The sequence below is a fragment of the Phragmites australis genome, chromosome 8 (genome assembly GCF_958298935.1).
Source record: "Phragmites australis chromosome 8, lpPhrAust1.1, whole genome shotgun sequence".
NCBI classification, from domain to species: Eukaryota; Viridiplantae; Streptophyta; class Magnoliopsida; order Poales; family Poaceae; genus Phragmites; species Phragmites australis.
Window position 1 is genome coordinate 32,459,368 of NC_084928.1, and position 26,533 is coordinate 32,485,900.

General features: G+C 42.1%; 1 protein-coding gene across 4 annotated transcripts; it reads right to left on the reverse strand.

Moving 5' to 3' along the window:
- Positions 1–249: 249 nt before the first annotated feature.
- Positions 250–26,533, reverse strand: LOC133927110 (transcription initiation factor TFIID subunit 1-like). 4 transcript variants are annotated; one of them, XM_062373412.1, is made up of 21 exons: positions 26,099–26,533; positions 24,790–24,899; positions 23,862–23,924; positions 23,736–23,778; positions 23,313–23,564; positions 22,636–22,748; positions 22,100–22,268; positions 20,276–21,284; positions 18,887–19,089; positions 18,450–18,687; positions 17,674–18,010; positions 16,644–16,850; positions 16,428–16,520; positions 7,702–7,908; positions 5,788–5,991; positions 3,874–4,357; positions 3,620–3,798; positions 3,382–3,501; positions 2,753–2,806; positions 1,713–2,660; positions 250–978 (listed from the first exon to the last, which is right to left on the reverse strand). In XM_062373412.1, the coding sequence occupies exons 1-21, from the start codon at positions 26,148–26,150 to the stop codon at positions 625–627; spliced, it is 5,439 nt and encodes a 1,812-aa protein (XP_062229396.1). In that variant the 5' UTR covers positions 26,151–26,533; the 3' UTR covers positions 250–624. The 4 variants fall into 4 exon arrangements, with proteins under 4 accessions (XP_062229396.1, XP_062229395.1, XP_062229399.1 ...); XM_062373411.1 differs by having other exon boundaries at positions 22,100–22,271; XM_062373415.1 differs by lacking the exons at positions 23,313–23,564; positions 23,736–23,778; positions 23,862–23,924; positions 24,790–24,899; positions 26,099–26,533 and adding an exon at positions 22,411–22,521.

The window sequence follows — 26,533 nt, forward strand, 5'->3', positions numbered from 1 at the left end:
CCTTTTCGATCGTTTTCAAACCATTTTCATCCCGTTACAAGCTTTGATTTTGGGCATCCATATGCTGTCATCCGATAAAGCAAGATGATCATAGCCGATGCAAAGCAATGCATATGGAACGGCTAAAAGTTCTTGCCCTTCGGAATCTTGAATTGATTGGAACTTGGCCATCAGGTTAAAGTTCAGGGCTTCAGGCTCCAAAACAAATCAACTCCAAATAAACAATGAAGCAGGCAAGAAACCTAGAGATGAGAGGATAGACTGGGTGTTCCCAGGCACATGCTTTGACCTTGTGCATCTTAAATGATTGATGCCAATGTTCAAGGCCATTAATATCAGATATTGCAAGAGCATCAGAATATTAAGAAATAAGCCATGGATATGGACAAACTACATTCTACATTTTTACAGCGAACCCCTCGATAACTACCCTAGATCTTGTGTACATTCAGGATTCCTAACTCCCAATACCAACAAAAGGCAAAATAGTTGGATTTTGGGATGCCATGTACATTACAGCCAGGACCAAAAAGATGTACAGCTACCCTTTCCCCTCCTACAGATCAGCAAATACATCTATGTTAGGATATAGCAAGATCTAAATGCTATATCTGGTTATTAGTATTAGTCCTCAATCGCATGTTCTGCCTCATCTAGCAGATCTGCACTTTCGTCAAGAAGATAATCACACATCTCCTTGAGCCTGTCAGCAAGTGGAGGGATGGCAGGATGGCGATTGTCATTGTAAATGTGTGCATTCAGTTGTATCTGCGCTACGTCATTCCTGAATTCCTCCCGGTTTTTGTACTCCATCTTCCTCACCTTTTCTCTAATGGTACCAAGATCCATTGGGCGCTCTATAAAGTCAAGGTAATCAGGAGCTTCTTTCTTCGGCACTGGTTTAAGAAATAGGTATGATACAGCAGTGTTTCCTCGAATGTGGTCAACTATCTTTTCCAGTATGTTAGAGAGCTCAACCTGCATTAGAATGAAAACAATTAATTAAGCTCAAGTTCCTAGTTCACCACATAGCATTTCAGTAATTTAGTTTATTCCTTTAAACAATTGTACAAATGCGAGTTACTTATCAGTCACACAGAAATTCACTGAAAAATATCAAATAGTGGCAAGAATGATCAAACAAGTAGCTGACAGTAAAAAATAAAACTACGGGAATATACTCCTTCCATTTCAAAATATATGGCGTGCATTTATTTTTAATGCTCTTCTATTTCTTTTGCCTTCATTAATCTATCTTATCTCTTCAGCATTTATGAGTTAACACCCACACAGCTATTCTCTCTTATTCTCATTAACACCATGGACACGGGTCATTTTCCCCCAACCATTCTCTTGGTTTCATAAGCTCCTTAATCCCCGTGTCGAACCAAAATATGACTTATAAAAAGAAACAAAGAGAGTACTATCCAAATGATATTCGTGTTGCAGTTCCTTCATTTCTTCACAAAGAACAAAGAATACTGTTTCACTAGTCACAGGTCTCAAAAGTAGGAAACAGAAGCAAACTCAAAGCAGCAAGAGAAGCTTTCATACAACTATTTGGCCCCTTCTCCAAATACCTACAACAAATCGAAGTTGTGGCCGCAACCACTTCTCCTAGAATAGCGGGATCAGAGAAATAATTGGGGACGACATTTATAAAGCATTGTATAATCCCATTAAACATATAAGTGAAAACTGAAAAGGGGTACCTCTCCTCCTCTGCGACGCTTCGCGGATGGTGCATATTCAATCACATCAGCCGGAGTAGATCGCTTTACCACTCGATGTCTTTCAGGTACCCTTCTGTCATTTTTATATGGCCTATGATCAAGTAGGTCATCATCTCGGAACTCATGTTTTTTCTTTTTCTTGTTTTTCTTTTTTGCCTTCTGATGATCTTCCTCCCTCGATGCATATATCCTAGCATCAATCAGCCTCTGTTGCTGCATTTCTCTTTGATCTTCAAAATCCCTCCATGATTTATCATTTTCCATTATGGCTTTGCTCCTTCTTTTTCCCTCTAGAACCAACCTCCTTTCATGCGAGGAATTCATTTGGCTGGGTTCTGCACCAAACCAACGATCATCCTCTCTATGGTTCTCAAAACTTGACAACTCAACAATTTTTCTTGTCTTTCTGGTGGGCTCCTGACCACTCCTAGGTTCAACATGTCTTTGTTGGTCTACTCCCTTAGGCTGCTTGATGGTGATCTTCTTGCGAGGTATATCCTTCTCTTCAGCAGGAGGTCGAAATACAACAGATGGCTTTGGAGTGTCAGGAGGATAATCATCAGACTTCTTCTTATTAGGTATTATTATCTTATTGGCCTTTCCAGCAGATCTAAAGTCTGTAACATCCATGATGCGTTTAGCAGAAACCAGCGAACCAGACAGTGACATGTTTCTTTCCAAGGATATTTCAGGCGGCCCTAATTTGAATTTTACCGGGACAGATTTTATCTTTTCAATACCTTCTGGTCCTTTAGTTTCAGTAACTTCAGAAGACACCTTGGTTATCACCCTCTTGCACGGTGTCTTTGTTTGCACGTGGCTCACTATATCCGGAGGATTCGACTTAACTGAATTTACATCCATTTGTGACATTTCTGGATCCTCCCCATACTTAGGGCAGAGTTTGTTAGTCCGCATATGCCCAAGCTATTCAACAACAGAGAAACAAAAATGAAGGCATGAAATATAATAACATTTTTCAGAAGGGCACATGCAAGAATTCACTTTACTGTGCCTACCTGACCACAGGCTCCACAGACAAGAGTATCCCCCCTTCCACCCTGTCTCTTTTCCTGAAAATAAGAAAAGGCCATATAAGAGCCACAATAGCAAGACCAAATCAGCTTCGACATGAATCTGATAGAACTCACACACACACATGTTCAAAATTTTAAAATTTAGCAGCGTACTTCACACACTTTAATATGCACGATAGCAAGCCAATAACCAGTGTACAGCAGCAATACTTTACTTGAATTGTCTGGAATTCCACTATTCAACTTAAATTAGCACTCATGAGCCACTTTTCATGAAGCCTGATGGTAAGGAGAACACCACAGTCCACAAGTACAACATAATCAACGTACTGAGTATCATAATACCACCCGCATAACATAATACTCACACGTAGCATAGGTATAGGTTAAGCAAACCTTGTTGTGTCCAATATCAACAAGCAGCACAATGGACAAAAAGGCTGATTCAAGTTACCACAGAAAAATATTCAACAACAACAAAGCCTTTTAGTCCCAAGCAAGTTGGGAACTTGGGATAGGCTAGAGATGAAACCAAAAAACAACAAAGAAGATGATGAGATTCCCGCAGATAAAAACTTCTTCACAAGTCAATAATCATGTTCTGGGCTTACCTTAAGTCCATACTTTCCTAGAGCACTTCTCTTCTTATCTAGAACGATGCCATTTCTATCAAATGTCATCTTCGTTTTTAGTTTTGTGGACAAACTACCTTCAGCAAAAGAATTTTCAGCCTGCATGCAGTAACATGAATAACCTCATTACAGCTTGTTTCTGCCAGTATAACAATAAATCAAAGTAAGAGACAAGGCAACCAAGACCATGTCCAGAACTTCAGATGTGGAGTAATACCTCTTTTGCTTCTCTCGGCGTGCTCTCCTTTGGGGTCAATGCACCAACATAACCAGATGATTTAATCATTTGCCCAGTCTTACTCTGCTTCATTTTAGTGGCACCTTGATTATATAGAGAGGTTCCAAAATTTGTCAATTCCACAGGCTGCTTTTTTTTCTTCATGTCATTACCATCCTCTGCACCACAAGAAGCTGTAAACCATAAGAACTAAGCTAGTTTTTGTAAAGCAAAACATAAAAAAAAATAACTACCTTCAAGCAGTTTTTTTGCCAGAGAAGCTTCTGCTTCATCATCTTCAATTTCCTCATAAATTTGAGCATGAGTAGGGCACCTTCTCATTTTAAGTCCTCTCATTCCATCTGATTTATCACTTCTCAGGTCTGCTTTACTAGTATCTTCATCGTCAAATTCTTCTGCATCTAGCAAGTTCTCAAGATCCCCAGCAAACGAGTCCAGATCACTGTTAGCTTCGGTGTCACTGCCATTATCACCACCATCTATAGCTGAAAGTGACTGAAATTGTCTGTCCCAAATTTCCTGACATTTCTCCCTAGTTTGCTGCTGAAGTTGCAGAAAAGACATCCTTTGTCCACGTGCAAACTTACTAACAGGAATTTCATCAATAGTAATTCCCGATGCGGCTTGCTCACTTGACAGCTTCCTCACCATAGCAATCCTATGCCACCTTGTTAATTTATCAATTTGCTCTTCTGGAACGCCGAATTTCAGAAGCAACTATATATAGAAGTACATTAATGGCAAATGTTAGTGCACAAAGCATAAAGAAATATTTTGATAGATATATGAACACAGGATTCACCCAAACAATACAGCTCTCTCCACAAAAAGGTACCGTATTAAATTCGCACATTTTCATTCTCAAAAAGTATCACACATACACATAAATGAGTGGAAGAGATCATTTAAGTGTCTTGATCATTTTTTTGTGGCATGGGAGATCTGTTTCGACACTACTAGCGGAAGTCACAGTACACCAAAATACCACTGAGGTGGCGTTTGGATACTTGGTGGGATAGGGATAGGATATAAGTGGGGTTATGAAGCATCGGGTTGGAGATAAGGATATAACGTTTAGTCCATGTTCCTATGTTTGGATTTATTGGGTTTTGGACTGGGATAGAGTTTTTTTTTACCAAAATGCCCCCGGAAAAAACATTATGCAAATCTGATTCTCTTCCGCCTTTCTTGCTTCAGCGTTCCTGGCAACGAGTCCCAGATCATGAAGCACCATCGAATCAGCTAGTAGCAGTCTCAAGCCTCAACTCTGGTAGTAGCAGAAGCCTTCCCATGAATCCAAAATAGAGTAGCAGCCCCATCAACAAGAGCCCCGGATGGCTATATGGCCCTTGGAATGAATCGCAACAGCACGAGCTTCGAGTGGTGATTTTGTGATGGAGGAAGAAGCGGCTGCAGGCAGTAACGCATGATAGGCATTGGCCACTGGAATAGGGCAACTGTGGCCAGCGAGGGGTCCAAGTAGATCGAAGAAACAAAGCACGATTCAAAGCCAGTGATGGAGACTACTTGATGAGGGAAGAGGTATCCACGGCGGGTTTGCTACGAGCAGTTTGACAGAAGGCGAGATCTAGCTATGGGGGCTCTGCGGGTCGCAGCAAGCCTAGCAGCGCTATCTGAGGAAGACGAAGGCTAATTTGGTCCCCACCCGTATCCTACCTCTAAACCCACCCCCTCCAGTGGGATTAAATCGGTGGGAAAAGATAGCATGATTTCCCAATCCCAAACCGGTCTCTTTTCCGTATCCTATGAACCAAACATAGGATATAACTTATCCCACACCTCATTTCCTATTCCCACCTTACATTTCCAACAATCCAAACGCCACCTGTGTTTGTCAATGGCTTGTGGGAGTAGGTCCCACCTGTCATTTTTACAGCCAACACTATATTGGTAAAATGAGAATTGTTTTCATTGTATGGAGGAAGTTTTCCTTTTTTTTAGAGGACCCACATGAGTCTTTCTTCATACCCCCAAAAATAAGAATCTCAAAGACTATGAAATACTAATAGACACATATTTAAGTTCAGACTGAAGTATGTTCCATGATATTATGGCATGCCAACAACTGTAATGCCAGGCAATCTTTTCTGTGTATATTATTGTTAAACCACTAGGCTTAATGGTACCTCTCGGGCTGCATCCATGCTCAACCTACGGAGATCAGCATCAGTTCCAGTTACAGTGGTACCCTTTGCAGCAGCTGACTTTTTCTTATGCGATGAATTGGAGGCAGGTGCTTTTGGTGCTACTCGCACATAGCTGAATCCTAGCCCACGACCAGATGGATCACCAACACCAGTAATTTCTAATCTTTCTATATTTTCTCTGTCCTGCACAGACCAAAGGAAATTATATTAAAAAAATTGAGGAAAACAAATACAAATAAACAAGTATAGAACAAGGAAAATTAACAACATATCTCTACATTTACCATTTAGAAAAAAGAAATAAATACTCATGCATTCAAACATACATAACCTCACCAAGCTAGGACTGCCAGTGGGTATCCTATAACCTTGCCCAAATACAAACACTACCAATAAATCTGTTTCTAAACATCTGTCACTCCCTCTCTATGTGACAGCAGGGCCAATAAAGTTGGTTGCAGGGCTGCAATGGATGTTGCTACCTGAGCTGACAGGGGAGAGGGCCAAGAGTCAGATCAGCGATCCCTCCCTCCTCTTTCTATACCGATTTCTCTACTTTATCTGTTCTCTCCTCCTCAATCTCATGTTTCTCCCACTTCTAACCTACCTCATCTTAATCAATCTCTTTCCTCTCATCCCACTCCCTCCGTTCTCTCCCCCTCTTTTTACTGGTCTCTATTTCCCCTCAGTATTTCCATTCCCCTCCCTCGATCTCTCTTATCACTTGATTTATCCCCCATCTCTCTATTTGCCTTTCTATGCCTCTCTCCATCGCTCTTGCCAGGTACCCTGTACTATGCATACCCACTTTCTAATGCGTGTGGGTAATGGAGGTCCAAATTTTGTTGGGTATATGTTTGATAGATGATTGGATAGCCCATACCCTACTGGTAGCAGTTACTCCCTCCGTTTCGCAATATTTGTCCACGCCCACCATTACGTACAAACCAAGAAATACTGAAACCGAGTGAAAAAATACAGTAAGATGACCATACTACCCCTAATCGATGCAAGGATAAGAGCAAGTAATTCACCAACGTTGGAGTAAATGTATGCATATACTCAAGGGCATAGCAGTAAAATGAACCATAAAGCACCCTGGTTACCGCAATAGACAAACAATTTAAGACAGATACTCCCGAGGCTATGGACAAACATTGCGAAACGGAGGGAGTATACACCAAGCATCCAAAAAGAAATCATATTGTTGTAGTTGGACCAAAATCTCCATCATTCGAACCTTATTTTTGAGAAACCACACCATGAAAATTGAATAATGTGAAATGGCTCACTATAAGAAACGCAAATTTAGTTGATCTCTAAGCAGACAAAATCTATGACTATATCCCACAACCTACGCTATGATTCCTGCAATGCTAGATCATTGTTACTACTTCAGTCCAAACAGAATCAAAAGTACTTGTCCCAACATATATACAATTTTCTATTAGGAGGTTTTATTCATCACCATGGGCTGGAGGAGATTGCTGTGGAATGGAGTGGGTTTTTCTGGCCCCATGTTGCATCCAAGAACCAACTGGGCAAGGAGGGGACAATATTCCACGGGCCACAACTACCCTAGCCCCTAGGGAATGGACCGAGATATCGGCATCCTGCCCATTCCCTGTGCACCCAACAAGCCCTTATGGAATCAGCAACCCATTCCCCTTTACAAGTTTTTTTATACCAAATAGTGTCCCTTATCTCCCAAATGTTGATTTAGGAAATATGAATGTGAAGGATATCTGTAGGCTCTCTAAACATAGAGCACATCAACTACTACCCTGCAGTTTGTATGAACAGTACTTGGATTTAGTTCAATGAACTGGCATTGCTAGAACAATAATGTTGTTCTGGCTCACTCATCACATGAGTAAAAAGTAATATAAGTACCTGACTAGTACAAGCAACAAAATTGCTGGTTAGATTCCAGCTAGTGATTTGCAATTCCCTCTCAATATGTGATGCAGCAGCAAGCTCAATAGCTTCATCAGGAAGCTGATTCATTGCAGAAGCCAGTCCAACTGGCTGAGTAAGCTTCACAATTCCTAAGCGCTTGAGACGGTGCAGACCAGCTTGCATACTCTCATAACAGCAGACCTGAAGAATGGCGGTTAGTTGAAAAAAGTTCAATAGCAAGTAATTGCTATATTTTCAGGTAAGAAAAAGAAATACTGTTAATAAACACCAAACTATAATAGAACAATGTAAAGTACCCTTCGAAGAATAAATATACTCATTACTTTGGCAGTTTTGTTTTCAGATAAAATTGAAAAACAAAAACTGTGTTTGAAGCCAACTTAATGATGCACTTTTTCCCCCAACCTTTCAGCACTAGCACAATCTCAAGCTTTTGGTGATTCAAGAAAGTACGTATGTTCGTTAAAGGCAATTAGTTTTGATTTGTATTATATTTCTTTAGAAAAAGAAACAAAAACACCAAAAGGTCCGTGAACCAGTTTGGTTGCATCAGTTAGGTCCATAAACTTGAATCGTAGTGACAGGTCACAGATCCATGAGCTTTCTGAGTTGCACCAATTAGGTACATCAGTCAATTAGTACAATAATGAAAAACAATGTGGAAAATCATGGTTAGATCCACATCATGCTTAATTGTGTCATTAGGTCCTTGCATTTGATCAATCATTTGGCAAGGCAAACGACCCTAAGTATTGTAGATGCTTTTGTCAGACACACCTACACGCGGCGGCAACAGGGGGGGTGTGGCAAATACAGGAGGCTCAGTTGAAGCTTCTTCGACAGAAGGATAGAAGATCATTTAGAGAGAGTTTGTTAGCTTAATTGGGACCGGCTAGATTCATTAGTCGGAGATAAGATTTGCTAGTTGGCTTAATTAGAGATAAGGTTGTTAGTTGATTTGTTAGGCGCCAACTCTATTTAAGAGTTGGAGATGCCTGGTATTGGCAAGTATCAATAAAGCTTAAGCTTCCATCTAGGTCGCTGCTTAGAGCCTCAACAGAGGGCGAGTACGCTCCACTACCCAGCCATATGTTCTTTGGTATCAGACATGGGCGATCCTACGACCATGGCTGACATCACATCCAAACTCGATCGAATCTTGCTCACCGTTGACCGCCATAGCAATGGGATCTCCCATATCCAAACCCAATTCTCCTCGCTCAATGTTGTCGTCAACCACTTGCAGAGCAAACAACTTGCGCGTGAGACCAACGGCCCTGCTCTGGGCGATGCCAAGAGCTCCGGCCAAGACGACGAAGACCGCAAGCCACTTGGTAGCACGAGCATACACATTGCCCGTCCAGTGACGTATATCCACAAACTTTGGTTTTCGGATTACAACGGCAAGGACGATCTAGTTGTTTGGATTCACCATTGCAAGCAGTTTTCCCTCGCTCAACGCACTCCGAAGGATGAGAAGGTTTGGTTGGCTTTGTTCCACATGACTGGATCGGCTAGCCAATGGTACTATCGATTGGAATGTAACCATGGTGTGCCTACTTGGCTACAGTTCGTCGAATTCGTCAACGGCCGCTTTGGACCACCTGTTGCATCTATGTAATGCTGTTGCACCGAGAAAGAAGAATCAAGAACTGCTCCTAATAATCCTCCACTATTCCCGTGGATATACGTCCGACAACTTTGGAGGATGCCATGAGTTTGGCTCGAGCCTTTGCCCATCACCTGGAAGTTGAAGATGAGGACATGCGCACAGGGACGCGCCACGCCAACGCAGCCGAGGTGTGCGCCTCCATCTATATTAGCGCCACCCGTGCCTTCAGCTTCGACGCAGCCACCACACACGGTCTCTACGCCTAGAACGCGCTTCACACGTTTGTCACCAGCGGAGATGGCAGAACATTTGTCATGTGCTTCAATTGCCCTGATAAGTTTTCTAAGGAGCATCTGTAGCGTTGTTCCATGAAGGGCATTTATCTCCTAGAGCTTGAAGATGCTATCACCCTAGAAGATGAGTTGTCGGATGGTCCAGAAATTTTGATGCATGCCATCACCGGGATTGTGTCAAGTCAAATGATGCACTTGGAGGTGGACGTTGCCGGCCAGACTTTGCGAGCTTTAGTCGACACAGGCTCCACCCACTCCTTTGTGGTCGATCAGACTGCACGTCTCATCGGTCTCACTCTGATTCCCTAGCTAGGCCTGATGGGCGTCGTGAACGAAGACCGCCTTCCTTGCACTGGCATTTGCAGGGCAGCTTCCATCAAGATCGGCGATGAATCCTTCTCCATCACCCTCTTATGTGTTACCACTGGAAGGGTATGAGCTTGTCCTGGGCGTGCAGTGGATATGCACTTTAGGGCCAGTATTGTGGAACTTTGAGCGTCTGTCCATGTCATTTTGGAGCGATGATCATCGTGTTCAGTGCATTGGCATGAACTCCTCACTAGCACCTTGCCTCCATGCGCTGAAATTGGACGACCTCCTTAGCTTGCTGCTCACTGAGTTTGCGAATATCTTTGAGGCCCTGCAAGGTCTTCCTCCTCGCCGGCGTTTCGACCATCGCATCCATTTGCTACCAAGGACTACGCCCATCCCTGTCCATCCATATCGGTACCCCCAATTGCTCAAAGATGAAATTGAGCACCAATGTACGAAGATGTTGCACCAAAGATCATTAGGGAGAGCACATCGACGTTCTCATCACCTGTTCTCCTAGTCCGCAAGCAAGATGAATCGTGGCATTTTTGTGTCGAGTATCGAGCTTTGAATGCGAAGAAAGTGAAGGACAAATTCCCAATTCTGGTCATCGATGAGCTGCTCAATGAATTGAAAGGTGCACGGTTCTTTACAAAGCAGGATCTTCGTAGCGGCTACCATCAAGTTTTTATGTATCCGCCAGACATTGAGAAGACAGCGTTTTGCACTCACCACGAACACTATGAATTTCTGGTCATGTTGTTTGAGCTTGCAAATGCTCCCTCCACATTTCAAGCGCTGATGAATGATGTTCTCAAAGCTTTCATTCTACGGTTTGTGCTTGTATTCTTCGATTATCCTAATCTACAGTGTGTCATGGTCTGAACATTTGCAGCACATCCAGGCTATCTTTCTACTGATGTGGGAGCACCAGCTCGCAGTCAAGAAGTCCAAGTGCTTGTCCGGTGCACAACGGTAGCCTACCTAGGACACATTGTCTCCAGCCAAGGTGTCGCCATGGATATAGCAAAGATAGAAGCAGTTCAAGCATGGCCGGAGCCGGGGACAGTACGTGCACTTAGGGGTTTTCTCGAGCTCACAGGCTACTATCGCAAATTCATCAAGGAATACGGTGCGGTGGCCCGACCATTAACACAACTATTGAAGGACGCTTTCGTCTGGACGCCGGAAGCAGACTATGCGTTTGAGGCACTCAAATGAGCACTAACATCGCCATGGATTTCGTCGAAGGATTTCCGAAAGTGTTCGTCAAGTCAGTGGTATTGACAGTGGTGGATCAGTTTTCCAAATACGCCCATTTCACCGCTTTGGGGCATCCTTACACGGCCATTCACCGCTTTGGGGCATCCTTACACGGCCATGTCAGTAGCCCAGGCATTCTTTGATCACATCGTCCTACTACACGAGATCCCTTGTTCGACCGCGAGCGATCGCAACCCCTATGTTCACGAGCTCCTTCTAGACCGAGTTGTTCAAACCCACCGAGATCAAGCTTCAGCTCAGCTCAGCCTTTCACCTCCAAACGGATGGCCAATTGAAGGTGACTAATCAGATTTTAAGCGTGTATCTATGTTGCCTTGAGGGGGATCAGACGCGTAGTTGGCTTCGTTGGTTGCCTTGGGCAAAATATGGCTTCAACACTTCATTTCAAACTTCCTTCAAGGCCACTCTCTTCCAGGTGGTGTACGACCGCCCACCACCTGAGTTGATCGCCTATCAGCCGGGTGTAGCACAAGTAGCGCGGCAGATGCAACGTGGGAATCTTTGGAGAGCTTTACTCATCAGTACCCTGAGTTCCAGCTCAATGAGAAGTTGTTTCGCCAGGAGGGCAGAAATGTTGTAGACGCTTTTGTCGAACGCGCCTACAGGTGGTGGCAACAGGGGATCGGACAAATACAGGAGGCTCGATTGAAGCTTCTTCGGCAGAAGGATAGAAGATTATTTAGAGATAGAGTTCATTAGATTAATTGGGATCGGCTAGATTCATTAGTTGGAGATAAGATTTGCTAGTTGGTTTCATTAGAGATAAGGTTGTTAGTTGATTTGTTAGGCGCCAGCTCTATTTAAGAGTTGGAGATGTTCGATATTGGCAAGTATCAATAAAGCTTAAGGTTCCATCTAGGTCGCTACTCAGAGCCTTGACAGAGGGCGAGTACGCTCCACAACCCTGCCATATCACTAAGTGTCATATAAAAAAAGCTAAAGGGCCAAACAGATCAAAATTCTTAAAGATCTATGTCGCATCTTACTAACTTCATGGTAAACCCCCAACCACACATTCCTGTAAAGAGACATTGTCATAAATGATCTAACTGTTAGAACTGATCACGGGAATATCATGGCCACCCACTTAAAACTCGGTTGTTATTCTAGCCATTTAACCTTTTTTAAGATCGAAACTTGGCTGTCTTTTCCTGTTAAGCTGTGATACCCAATATTTACAAAGATAGGGCGTGGACCGCAGGTCCCGCAGAAGTACAAAGTTCTGACTTTTTCATCCAATGCTCGGATGGACGATCGGAGACCGTAGATGCATAGATCTCGTCAAAATGATTCCATTTTGCTATCTAAACATCTCGTCTAGGCACCCGATGAATGTGTAATGAGCCCAATAAGTCCAGACCGTCGAATGAGGAAAGAAAAAAAAAAGAAAATAAAGGACCCACCCATTCCGCCCCGATGCCACCTGCCACCCTAACCCTAGCGTCACCGCCCGCCCGCTGTCACCCTCGTAGCTATGCCACCCTCGGCTGCGATGTGCCCGCCGCCATGCGCCATTGCCGTTGTCACCGAAGCGCCGTCTACCGGCGACAGCAAAAGGAGACGAGGCAGGGGCAACCGAAGGAAGGGAGGGAGAGAAAGAAAGGAAAAAAAAGAAAGAAAAGTGAAGAAGAAGAAAAGAAAAGGGGAAAAGACAAAAGAAAAGAAGAGGAAGATGAAAGGGAGAAGATCAGAAGAAAGGGGAAGGGAGGAAGAAGAAGGAAAGATGAGGGTATTTTGTGGGACTGTCACCAAGTCGTCACCGAATCGCAATCCACGTGTCAAGGGTTACTTCAATGTAGTCCCTAGATGGTCGTAGATTAATTAGATCAAAGTTTTTGCACCGAGGTTCGGGTTTTAGTTGATCCAGTTGATGTGTAGCAACTTAAATTGAAGTTGAGTTTTAATTGGGTCAGTTTCGTCCATAAGCTTAAAATGAAAGTCGTAGGTCTTGTTGATACCCCACCCCCTTCGATGGCGCTGGTCTTGCTCGTACTGGATGAGCAGATTAGGAGTAAGTGATATAATAGTGTTGTCGTCCGATGTGCTTTAGTCCGAGCAAATTTATGTTCTTCGATCTTCGGCCTAGCTAGTTAAAGGAAGTTCCCACCCAAAGTCGAGAGAGCAATGTGGTAGATTCTTTTCTATAGACTTCGGATGCCTTGTATGCGGGGTTTTTGGTCGTAGGAAGCGTGTTTTTGTTTTTATGCAATGTTGCTGTGTTTTAGAGTGCAAAAAGTGCTTGTATATGTGGCAGTGCTTCCGATCATACTTAGGCAAGCTTTCTTCATCGTCTTCGGTAAAAGGCAAGCAAACATAGCAATGGTTGCTACAGCTATGATTTGTTATTTTTACTACCTCCACTTTTAAAACAAAGCACGCATGATGATCTTAATAAACGAAATATGATGAGTTTCTTTCTGCTCTACCATGATCACTAAATCAAATGATGTTCTGAAAGTTAAATATGAGTGAAGCACTTCTCATTAGTGCGCCCTTGCACAGAAGACGACATTTACTTGTTTGTCTTACATATGAAAGTGAAGTTCAATAATGCAATAGTTATAGTTGTCGAATACAACATACCATATGCATAGTATTTACATTTGAGATCTGCTTCACGGTGTTTTACATAGAGTTGGTTGACTCTGGTCTTTCGTTCTCATGTAAGAAATGACATTCAGAATATGTAGTGTTGAGTACTGTTAAAATGAGCATGCCATAGCACTTGCATAGCAATGGCATATTTATGCCAAAAGTCAGTGCAATTGTGCAATGGGGCAAATCCTTTATATTCTTTCAACAATTGCCGCATTAAAACGAAACACACACCTTAAGATTTAATGTTCTGAATTATCACGGGTCTAGGTTTAATGCATTGTGATGCCATAGGTATGGTTTACGGTGATGGTCACTTGATGACACTTTGTTACAATTTCCCCCCTTTAGTTGCAGCACGTATTTATATTCTAAAGAACTGGGTTTGAGCATGTTACTTGTTGTTTACATTTTGAATTTTATATGATTCCTCAAACATGAAGTCAGGGAAGTGGAAGGTGTCGTTCTTTCATATTCTTCGTATGAATATTCACGAAGTATGCAAGTATGATGTAAGTTCCAATGTTTAATTTTGCATGAAGCATGCCATGTGCATCTCATGCATTGCATTGGAAGTTATGTGGCACCGCGTATGCGACTGTACCAGTATAACCCCGTATGTTACCCGAGAAGAGGTACGGTGCACACCCTTATATTACCTGAAAAGGGGTAAGGGTGATTAAGGGTGAGGAAAATCACGACATGTGCATTCATATGCATTTTTGCAATGCAATGGCATTTTTGCATTGAAATTGTGGGATGAATGCATCCTTGCATCGTAGCGGTAGTGCTGTGTTGGAATTGTGGATTAAATGCATATTTGCAATATGGTGATAATTATGCAGTGGAATGGTGGGCTAGGTAACGCATGCTGGTTATTCGATTAACTTTTTTTTCTACTTGTTCACGGTCTATGTCTATGCGTCAATTAAACTTGTGGAGCCAAACTTTGGGGTCTCATGGAGTTTTTACTTTGGTTCTTGATGCCTTATTATTCATGATGTGCTAAGATGAAGTTCAAGTTAATGGCTTGTTATGCTTTATAGCTGTAGTGATGCCAATACCCACGTTCTCTTTTCGTAGGGGTAAATTTTGGATGAATGCAGTCAATAATTTACTCATACCTAGGGGCCGTTTGGTAGCGCTCTGGGAGCTGATTCCACCCCAGAATCGGCAGGAGCGCTACCAAACGCCCTGCCGGTGAATCGATTCCGCATCAGAATCAGAGAGAATCACTGTCACGTTTTCTACTGCAAGGTGGGAACCGAAAAATCTAACTTCCACCGATTCCCAGCTGATTCTCCTCAATTTCAACACAATCTTCTCTCATAAATCACTTCCACCACTAACATACCAAACGATTTCACAAACAGAATCACTTTCACCACAGAATCTACTTCTACTACAGAATCACTTCCACCACAGAATCAGGAGGTTGGAGAACTCTACCAAACGGCCCCCTAGTCTTGAATCATAAATCGCTTTAGCAGGGTACTCAAGTCGGTGGCGCTACCTTCAGCTTGAGCTTAACATGATGTTCTTATTGTGTTATCTATAACTTGAGAATTATATAATGTTCTGATTGGTAATTGAAACCAATATATGTTTAACCCTGATGATTAATCAACATGTAGATTAAATAGCCCGCTATATTGGTTTGCTTGTTGAGATTTCCATCTCACTGTTTTATTTTTCTCCCCAGGTAGGTTTGCCTTGAGCTGACGAGCATCAGGATGGGTAGCAACATGTCCTTAGCACATTCACCATCGTCTTTCGTTTTATGTGTGTTGTTTGTTCAGCAACCATTAGCCATTGTTGTATGGCTGTATCGTCGCGGTGTGGATGTATGTTTGAGGCATGTTCCTCTTGCTACAATGTCTATTATTGTTAGTGTGGATGTATATTAATCTTCTCTGTGTTGAGGTGCTAGTTAAACCTCATTACAGAGGAGGTGTTGCCGAAATTTTCTAGTTCAGTATGCTTGTAGGGTAGTTTAATAGCATTCCGGACTTGTGGTGGTCCCTGAGGTGTTACAGAAGCACTTTGCAAAAAGACATGTCTTCCACCTCATCTCCTAATCTCTGTACAAGCACCAGGAATTCCAGCCACAATGCACCACAACCCGCAAAAGTAAGACAAATATGGGGGCCACTAATGCAATCTACTAAGATAAATATGGGGGCCACCAATGCAATCTACTAACACCAATTAATGAATATTCTGAAATGCTGAAACTGAAACCCTTTTTTAAATCGAAACCCTATTTATTTACTATAACTGTCATAAAGAAACTTAGCTACCACTCCCTCTGGGTCATTGGTACTTCTATCAAAACAAAGGCCATGCACTCAATAGATCATCCCTAACAGGAATAGCATGGCACAGTTTTTCTTCTCTTTTCTACTTCATTATTGCATTAATGTATGCACAAGGAATAGTTGCCTTATATATCTGGAAATATAGGGAGTAAGTAATCAACCATGCTGGTGATCCTTATATAGCCAGTGCAACGTGATCAGCACTCGAATTTTCTTGAGGGATAAGGCTTGTCATCAAGAAACAGTTGATCGACACAAGTGTAATAGTAATTTGAAGAAACTCACACTTTCTGGCATCAATAATCTTCTTAGTTCTTCCTCTGATGGAACCTGGAAATCAGGTCTCTGCGTCCAAAATATATGTCCATTTGATCCTTTCTGTAAAAGAAAAGGTGTGGGAGAGCATTAATTCTGGTTAAATCAAAAGCCAAAATTAAAAGATGAAAAAGATGTACAGATATAAACATGAGAAACAACATGTGAGATAGACATCTAACCGACCCTCAAATCTGCGCAATGCTTCAATCGTTTTTTCACAATAGCTTCTGTCAGAGGACTTTGAATGGGTAACTCATCAGCTCGAATCTGAGGAATAACATCAGGCCTCTCCCTAGCACGAAACTCACGATAAGCATATGCAAGCACTCGATTCAGAAGATAATTCTGCACATTTTTTGTTCCTGGTGAAAATACTTCCATATGAGGTTCCTGCAGGAGAACATAACTATCATGTTATGGATGATATTATAAGACTCATCCCAAACAGATTAGTTCCTATGATAATAACACTGACAAATTATTTTTAAGGTACTATTCATTCTATCAATAGCGGAATTTGAGGGGCAACAAGAACTCAAGGAGTACCATTTACATTTTGTTGATAAAGAAAGTGAATATAATGGAACATAATTTCTTCAATTTTTTACATAGAAATATATCAAAATCCATGTTCAAGTCATATTAATAGGTGTTTATGTTCTGTATTGTTCTTCCTCACCCAATGGCAACACACTGCCAACAAGTAGGGTCTTTCAAAAGCAAGTGCATGACTTGCCAAAACAGCACCAAAGCAGCTCCTAAACATCCAACTTTTAAGAGCAAAACGACACTAGATTATTGAACTTCATAGCATATCACTATCAATAAAACAATATGCATTTACATGTCCAAATCCAAATAAAATAATAAAAAGGCATGATGAGAAGCACATATCCCTATCACTGTAACAGAAATATACAGTCCCTTTCTGCAAAAAATAAGGCAAGAAAAACCCTAGTCAAACTCTTCCAGCTATGTTCGCCACAGGTCCCACTAGAACTATACAAATCAAACCCAAGAGAATACAATGAATATGTCAGAACATGGTCTGCAATGTATTGCTTGGCAACGCAATACTGCAAAACATCCAGCAAATACATCATAATTAGGTTCTCCTTGACCATATTAGGACAACAAACAGCAGATAAAAAAGGGTTGGCAAAACTGCACATCCTGCTGATACAAAATACAGTGTTTTGGCACCAGAGCTTACTTGTTGACCAACAGCATATAGCTTGTCGATGCGACGAAGGGAAAGCATCCCTTTGGCCGAACGAACTAAAAGATAATCGGTTGGTGCAACCTTATGTGGAAACATAGGCGACCTGTACATGTTTGTTTCAATACAAGATTGATGGGACCCGGAACATATGCCTCCCAGAAAAGGAGATTTATCAGCAGGATCAATCGCAAGCACTGTACCCAGTCCATGACTATTGTTTTGCAGGGATGTAGCTGCCTGATCAGCAGGTGAAATTTTCTGGTAATATGTACAGAGTCGAGCTCCCATTCCTGCATTTGAAAGTAACAAAGGTCTCTCTTCACAATATCTGCATTCAAACCAATACATAACAGATGTATTACTATAGTGAACAAAATTACATTATCAAAATTTGCTCACATACATAACCAATACAATCTTGCACATACTGACATAATGTTAAGCACTTGACTAAACTAGCAGTAAAATATTCGAAGGTAAAGTATCAGATATGTGTCCTCACAGTATCTGCATTGAACAGTTACTAACATGTATGCTACAATAATGAACAGAAAATCGATAATCAAATTAATAAAAAGCAAATCATATTTCAAATGCACATTTTACATAACCAAATAGCAATCTTGCACGTACTAATATCATGTTCACCACTTGGCTGAACCAGCAACTAAACATTTCAATAAATTGGCGTCTGTACGAAGTCACATATGTAAAAGTTCATTGCAATTACTACTTCCATTATATGAAGGGAAATAAACTGGACTTACTCCATTAAAAATACATGTCCATCCTTAACGGACAAGTCAGCTTTTTTCCTGAATGCCCCAGGAGGACGTAGAGGCTTGTCCTCACCAGGTAACTTCTGTGCTTTTGTCCATAGATGTACTTCAGTGCGAACAACATGCAGAATAGAGTACGGTCGCACATTTTGCATAGATAACGAGATGTCATCCTGAAGCTCTTTTCCAGAACAGAACAATTTGATCTTCTCAGAAAGCTTGAATTCTGCACAAAATAAGGTGTCGAAGGAAAGTATTAAAACTGGAGAAAGTAGTAGTTTATTTATTTTGGAGGGGGGAGGGCTTAAATTACACAGGAGATGTCTTGGCAAACAACCAATCTACAAACAAATAGAAAGCAGAACAAGAATGATCCAAATAAAGAAAAATAAGCAAAGGGAACGGGATAGTAAATGAATACTAGCCTAACTTCTTCGAAGCTTTTGATTTGACAGAGACTGGAGTTTCCTCTGCATTGACCAAAAGCTTGACTCCTTTTCCTCCCAAAGTCATAAGTATAGCAGTCATTCGCCCATGGCTACAAGCAGCTCCTTGCAATTGAGCAGCAATTTTATTTTCATGTGGATACCACTTAGCTTTTGGTCTATGAAAGTTTGCGATTTCCTTACTGCACAATTGATCAATAAACAAATTATTAGAGATGAAGTGGGCAGAGAACTGTAAACAATAGAATGCAGTGGGACAACTAAAGTCATGTTTGGTTCCGTTGCCAAGGGGGAGACATGCAAATTTGGTTCCCTTGCCTAGCCATACTTTTGGGCAAGGTGCATACAGATTTCCTTGCTTTTGAGCGATAGCCAAATTTGCTATCCTCTGGTAGCAAGGATTTCATTCCCCAATAGCAAGTTTAGGCAAGGACACCAAACATACCCTACATTTTCAGTAGAACACATTGTAAATATAGCCAAGGTCAGAAGTGCCAAGATACGCATCATATATTGATCATTGTCCAGAGCAAGGAGTTCTGCAATCTAGCAGTGCAAGAACCCAATGTCATGCTCAACGGAACTGTTCACGGCGTGAACAGTACTGCACAATAATTCAGCATGCCATGCTCCTCCAGCAGAAGATTTAGCTCCCATCTTAACTACATTCAGAAGCATCATAAATCTCCTTCCCCTGCTAAGTATGTCTGTCTCCCCCCTTCTGCTGTGCACCCCTTCCCCTGAGCACAATCTCTTACATTACATTATGATCTAAGGATCCTTATAGCCAAAGCCTGTAAACACTGGATCCAAATATTTCCACTGGAGAACTTGCAGATTTTCTCAAAGTGACAATGCATATGACTAGAATTATAACCTAATCTCCAAACTTTCAAGTTCTGAAGTTGCATTTTGTTTTGTTTCTACATCATATGAACAGGAACACAACTATCGCCATAATAAAACAGCAATACAGACTACAGAGCCCAGTTGTACTGACCCAAAACCTGAGGTGAAAATTATCCATACAATGGAAAGGGCATCCAATCCATAGTTAGAGAAATATTTCCTTAAAAAAAACAGTACTGTCAATCGTTCTCTTGAGTGGATATCACCAATAAAGGCTCTAAGTCACACATTTTTCATTTAAAAAGGAATATATAAAAAAATATTTTTTATTGTACCGATGCCTCATATAACTATTTATCAATTACTCCATTGCAATTCTGGTCACCTCAATGAAGTAACAATGAAACAGTAGAAAGCATGAAAGATTCAATCGAATACAGGCTTGTTAAGACAATAGAAGATGAGAAATCATAGATGTGGATATTCCAAGTTTGGCAGAAGGGAGGGGATGACACATACTTGCTCAATATTGGTTTCATGGTTTGCAGCTTATGAGCTGGAGCAGAATGCACCACCTTTATGCCCATTAAAGCACGTTTTTTAGTATGAGATTTAGCTTGCTGCGACATCTTCCGGTTAGAATAAAACTTATCATTGGAGATGTTGAATCTTCCACTCGATGTCTTTGCTTGATTGCCAAAATTCTCCACTGTTGATGTTGAAGTCTTCATTGACTGACTAAAAATCATGGCACGAGCATGAGAACGGAGGTGATCCACATTCTTTTCATCTAGAATCTCAAAAAGCATCAGGTTGTCTTTGAGGTCAAGGATCAGTTTAGGCTTTGGAGCATCCACACTGGGATCCCAAATTATGTTATCCAACCATGACCCTTCTGATAATTCCCTATTCAGCAAACACAGATTGTTTAAACACCGGATGCTATCAATTTTAACTGTTTCATCTAAGTTATTTGGTTCTGTGTGGTCTAAGTTATCCTCCTTTGTCAATGGAGGGTAACTATTCTCAGGGGAATGGTAGTTAGCCGGAGCAGGCATTTCTGTACAGCCAAAAGGCTCTTTTATTACTGGGGAACCATGAATTTTACTCTGTACATCACAGCACCCGGAGGCCTGGCCATAATCCTTAGCCTGGTGTTCACCGTGGGTGTCCATGCTCTCTTCAGATATTACACAGCTTTCTAAGCAAGGCTGACTTTCAGTTGTCGGTGAATTATCCCAAATGATATCATTTTCCCAATCATCATGCTCAAGTGGATAAAAATCAGGACAAACTGGAGATGGCTGAACAGTATGAATATCCTTATGTGCATCTTTCATTGGTTGTTCAGAAAGACAAGAGTCCTTTAACCTTAAAGTGACATCAGAAATTGACTCATCACTGTCACTCTCAACAAAATCTTCATTCATATGGATATGCTTCGAAGTCGAGAAATTTTGAATAGTTCTTCGGAGAAATAACTCCTCGTCTTCTTCAACAATGTCAGAAACATTTGTGACATGGAGCTCTGTAAGCAATTACAACCAGACAAATAAGACATTAGATATATTCAAATGTTTTGGCCAGGATCAACTTCCATAATAAACTATTAACGCCCAACATTCTACAAGTTTGTAACTGGTATTTGTTCAATCACCCCACCTTGTGGTGAGTATACAGAACTTTAGCCATGTGAACAGTTTGATATTTAAAATTTACAATTATATAGGTACATTCATCTAGCAGAGAAACAAAGGTCTAATACATCCCTTTCGTGCACATAGGGAGAAAAGTAAGCGATAATCATCTGTCAATGATGGCATGTGCTGCAAAAAGGATCACATATTCATACTTTTTCTTTTACACCAATCAATTAAAAGTCCTTGTAAGCAGTAAGCCAATAGACTGCTTGTCTATCCACATAATTGACCCTTTTAATCGGCTAAACCTATTCACAATATCGGAACAACGAGGGCACCTAGTCCTCGCACGCAGCATGTGTTCTCTGCTTAATAAGACAAGTTTAATAACACTGTAATAACTACAAGCGGTCAGAAATGCCATATTTTGTAAAACCAACGGTTAAACAAATTAGATACTTGCTCTCAGACAAAATGATCTAGATTGGGTATCAGATCTGCAGTTATAAATGTATACTGTCGATACAGCCAGTCGCAGCTAAATTTCTCTATCTCAAATTGTACAACCCAAAAGCAGTAATAAGTACATTTAAAGTAAAAAGACTTTCAGGTGATACCCTCCTGTTACTCACTATCTACCCATCGTATATGGGGGAGCATGGTGTTTTCTGGACTTTTTTCTTGCAACCAACAAGCAGAATACCTTTATTCACTGGACGTTTATGGTGATCTGTCTTCACTTTTCTTATAGGCTCCTGGATACCAAAAATTTCAGAGAACCTCAGGATCACACTCCCATCCTCTATGCATAAAACAGGGAGGGAAGACGCACTTTCAGGCTTGAGTTGACCTTCTTCAGTGCCCATTTCATTCTGCTTAATTAGAAACGAGTAAGTCAGTGATGTTGAGACATAAATCATTGAGACAACTACAGATCTAAGAATAGAAAAGGTCAGGCCAATTGGCTTCAGGTGACAAACAGTGCCTATTTTGATAAATGGAGCTGGTGCTCACTGGAATGTGGACCCTGGCCCCATTTGTCACCATGGTCCCAGTGTCTGTAGACAATAGAAAAAAATATGCAGTGTCCCCTAACTAACTTTCCCAAAAAAGTTTCGCCAAGCTCTGCAGGAAATTTTCATTCCCATACTCAGCAGATATACTTCGATAGCCTTCAACCAAAAAAACTAACCAAAGATATCATGCAATTCTAAGTTCAAGGTCCATGCTTTGTAATACCTGAAAAACTTCATATTCAAAGTCCATACTTTCTTCTGGATGTGATAACGAGCCAATCTTTTCTAAGGCATGGTCATCTCTTGAGGTTGCCACATCCAGCTGCTCCGTTAAAACTATATCCAAATAGATTACGGGAAATGAGAATCATGTCACTTAGCTAAAACAAAATATAACTAAATAAAACTTAGACTGAAAATTTGATGTGTTAGATCCATCAGATGACTGCTCTATTTACTTTCAAACATGTACTCAACAATTGAAACTAATTGTTGCATGCACATGCTTTAACAAAAAGGTTGCACAACATTCTCACTAGTTTCCAATCATTAAAAGTGAAGTTTATGTCAAACTCTGAGTCTCTGACCACCAAAGAAAAAGGTTAAAAAGGATGGTCAAGTCTTCAGTTTAGGTTTTTATTAGAGTTTGATCTGGAACAAACTTGACCAGTACCAGCAATGCTTGCCCAACAGAAGGGGAAAAGTAGCACATGCAAACCCACATTAATAAATATAGTTGCAGAGGAAAAAGTGTGCCAAGCCACAAAAAATCTAATCAGTAAATGGAAAAAACAACATCAGGGGTAGCAAGTGATCCAAAAAGTGGTAAGAAATGGAATGAATGCTAATATAAAAAAAAAATGAAGCATGGAAACAATTAGGCACATGGTCCAGTATCACCTGAAGAGAAATTTTGCACAGCATTATCACCAGCAGACTCATTATCATTGGGTGGTTCATCATCCTCATCGTAGTTCTCCTCATCAAACACTGAAACTGTACTATTAGCCGATGCATACACTGTTGCTGACAAGAAGTAATCCTTTTTGGACAACACATTGTCTTCCTCTGTAGTTGCTTCAATTTCAGGTCCATCGTATTCTTCATCAATATCTTCATAGTCAACAGCATCTTCTGCCTTCTCATCATAGTCTACATAACAAGAAGATCCAGTGTCAACTAATGTGTATAGTTAGACGTGGAAGAACAGAACAAGGCTGCCAGAAACAGCAGAAAGTAATGGATAATTAGCAAACTGGGTCGGTGAACAACACATGGAAATCATTAAGGTAGCTTATCGGTAACCATTGAGATGTCACTAACCTTGTTCAGAAGGATCAGTTGGTTCTGGAGAAGACTTGATTAGCTACATTAGCAAACAACCCAGAATTAACTTGTTTGGTAACGAAATAGGTAAGTAAAGTTAACTATAATCATAAGATAGCATACATCAATGTCTTTGAGGGATGGGCCAAGCTTGTCTGCCAGTGCAAAAAGGTGTTCCTTTGCATCCTGATAAATCAAGCAAAATAGAAGTAAAAAAGAACTAAATAGTGTATTGTGTTTCCTGCAGAAATATTTAACGGAAAATCATATTGCACATCCAGATTACATTATCAAAACAACTAAATAGTGTATTGTGTTTCCTGCAGAAATATTTAACGGAAAATCATATAATGCAAGTACCCCTAGGCTCCACAACTGACTTCTTTCTGGTCAAATTTCCTGAAGTCCTACTAAGGACTGTTCTTGTTCTATCCAAATTATGAGAAAAATACAACACATGGACTGAGAAACCGTTGGTGGATAACATTGATTTGCCCTATCTTCTTATCTTTGGGATTTTATTCACTTTAACTCTACCGGTGCAATATGATTACTTTTAGGAATGCTGGTTGCCTGGTTCCTATCAAGAGACAGAGCACTCTAAATATAAATCACACAAATCAAAATGCTAAATGTTGGGCTTTTATTGAATTTAACTCTACCGGTGCAATATGATTGCTTTTAGTAATGCTGGTTCCTATCAAGAAACAGAGCACTCTAAATATAAATCACACAGATCAAAATGCTAGATATGAAAAAGAGCACCCACTGCAAATAAAGTTAAAGTGTATCAAATTATCAATGATTGGGAATGGCTAGCCCCCATCAGAGAGAACTATCTGTACACAAGCACAGAAATCACAAACTGGGAATAATTTTTTCATAAAGGCCTACACGCATCTTCTACAGGCATCTGGCACAGAGATATACTCAAAAGAACTATCTTTAGCTGCATGACATCTGCTAGAGGATGAAAATAACGGGACCAAAACAACAAAAATCCAGAGGTTACCCTGTCAAAAAAAAAAGAGAGAGATTAAAAAGTCTTTACCTCATCAAGATAGTCAGCATCTAAGTCACCAGAATCATCTACATTGCCAAACATAAACCCCAGGAAGTGATTCCCTCCAGGCTCCTCATAATCCTCATCATCGTCATCATCTGCAAGGATGACAACAGTAATAAGTAGAATGAGGTTAGTCAAACAAATTGGTAGTAGTTTCAACCATTTCATCATCAGCATATAACTTGCAATAAATCCAGTTTCAGCGCAACCTCCTGAACCTATTATGAAATTTCAAGAATCCAAATTGCAGACAAATGAGTCATGACAGTTAATAATGATATGGTGCATTCTCAAATAGCAGCTTACATGAGTTCAACTTTTTTAAACATCCAAGAATCTCACAACCAACTCATTCTTTGGAATTTGAGACACTGAGGGTTTGATTGGTTGTTAGACATGGCAATTGGGCCCATGGGTCCGGGTACCCGCAGGTTCTGCACCCGACGGATCTAGGTTCGGGTTTCATTTCCCACCCACGGGTCCTTCAGGTCGGATACCCAAACTAGGTCGGGTCTGGCTCGGGTTTCACCTTTCACCCGCAGGGGGCCCATCAGGTCACCTGAACTCCATTCACTTCACAACCCAGCCCAATAAACGAGCCCATCAAACCTGCCTCCCCTCCGCCTCGGCACTACAGAGCCAAGCTCGGGCCTCCCCGCCCGCATGGCCGCCCGCTCGGTCACCGGACGGTACTCACCATGGCCGGCCTCCATGCCGGGGTCGCCGCCTGCCAGACCGTCAGCCACTCCGGCCGCGCCTCGCCTCCCAGCCCGGTGCGGCGCCCCAGCCTCCCCGCCCGGCCCCGCCTCCACTCAGGCCTCCCCGCTCGGCCGCCGCTAACCAGCCTCCTATCCTCCAGCCTTGCCGCCCTGCCCCACCCCTCCTGTCTGGCTCCCCTCTCCGGCCAGCCTCGCCACCCGGCTGCCACCGCCCCTCTCCGACCTCCCCGCCCGGCCGCCCCGCCGCCGCAGCGGCCAGATGGTGAGGCACCCACGCCCGATGGGCACCCACGACCCGACAGGCACCCAACCTGTTACCATGCCTATTGGTTGCCCGCATGAGAGCAACCTGGCCCAATACAGCACGTCTGTAGCTCATCAAAATCAAGCATTCGTAACAGGTACCAAAATTTACAGCACAAAGCACAGCAAACACGCACCCAACCATTGCACCCCCAACAAAATCACAATTCACATCAGAACTCCGAGCGTCGCAGCAATTCACAACCCTAGGCACCAAAAACCAAACCAAAAGCGCACCGGGGCGGTGACAAGCCCCGGGGCATCGAGCTCACCTGCGGCGCTGGTGGTTGGGTTTTCGTCGTCGTGGCGCTCGCCGTCGCTCATGGCTGCGGTTGTCGCTGCCCTACCACCACCGCCCCCCTGCCACGCGACGGCACCAGCAGCCACAAACCCTAGACCATGGCCCCCTCAAGCTCCCAATCGGCGCGGGAATTCGAACCTTATAACCACCGGGGCCGGATTGGAGCGAGTTAAATAAAAATTGCGATGCGGAGCGGAAAGGGCGAGGCCTAGCGCCGAGGCGGTGGGGGAGAGATCATGCAACTCCCCCAGCTCTCCGCGAGGTCGTTGAGGGTGGCGGTGGCGTTCTGCTTCGTTCCCGGTGACGATGAGGGCCGCGGTGCTGCGATCTGGCGAGGGCGGCGGCGGTGGCGACGGACGGGCGGAGCAGATGGAGCGTGGTGGGGCTAGATGGGGAGGCACAGCGG

Coding starts and splice junctions, on each gene's coding strand:
- LOC133927110 (XM_062373411.1), bottom strand. CDS start 26,150: ATGAGCGACGGCGAGCGCCACGACGACGAAAACCCAACCACCAGCGCC. Junction 22,272..22,635: donor TTGAATATGAAGTTTTTCAG/GTATTACAAAGC, acceptor TTTCTAATTAAG/CAGAATGAAATGGGCACTGA. Junction 5,992..7,701: donor TTGTTGCTTGTACTAGTCAG/GTACTTATATTA, acceptor TGGTCTGTGCAG/GACAGAGAAAATATAGAAAG.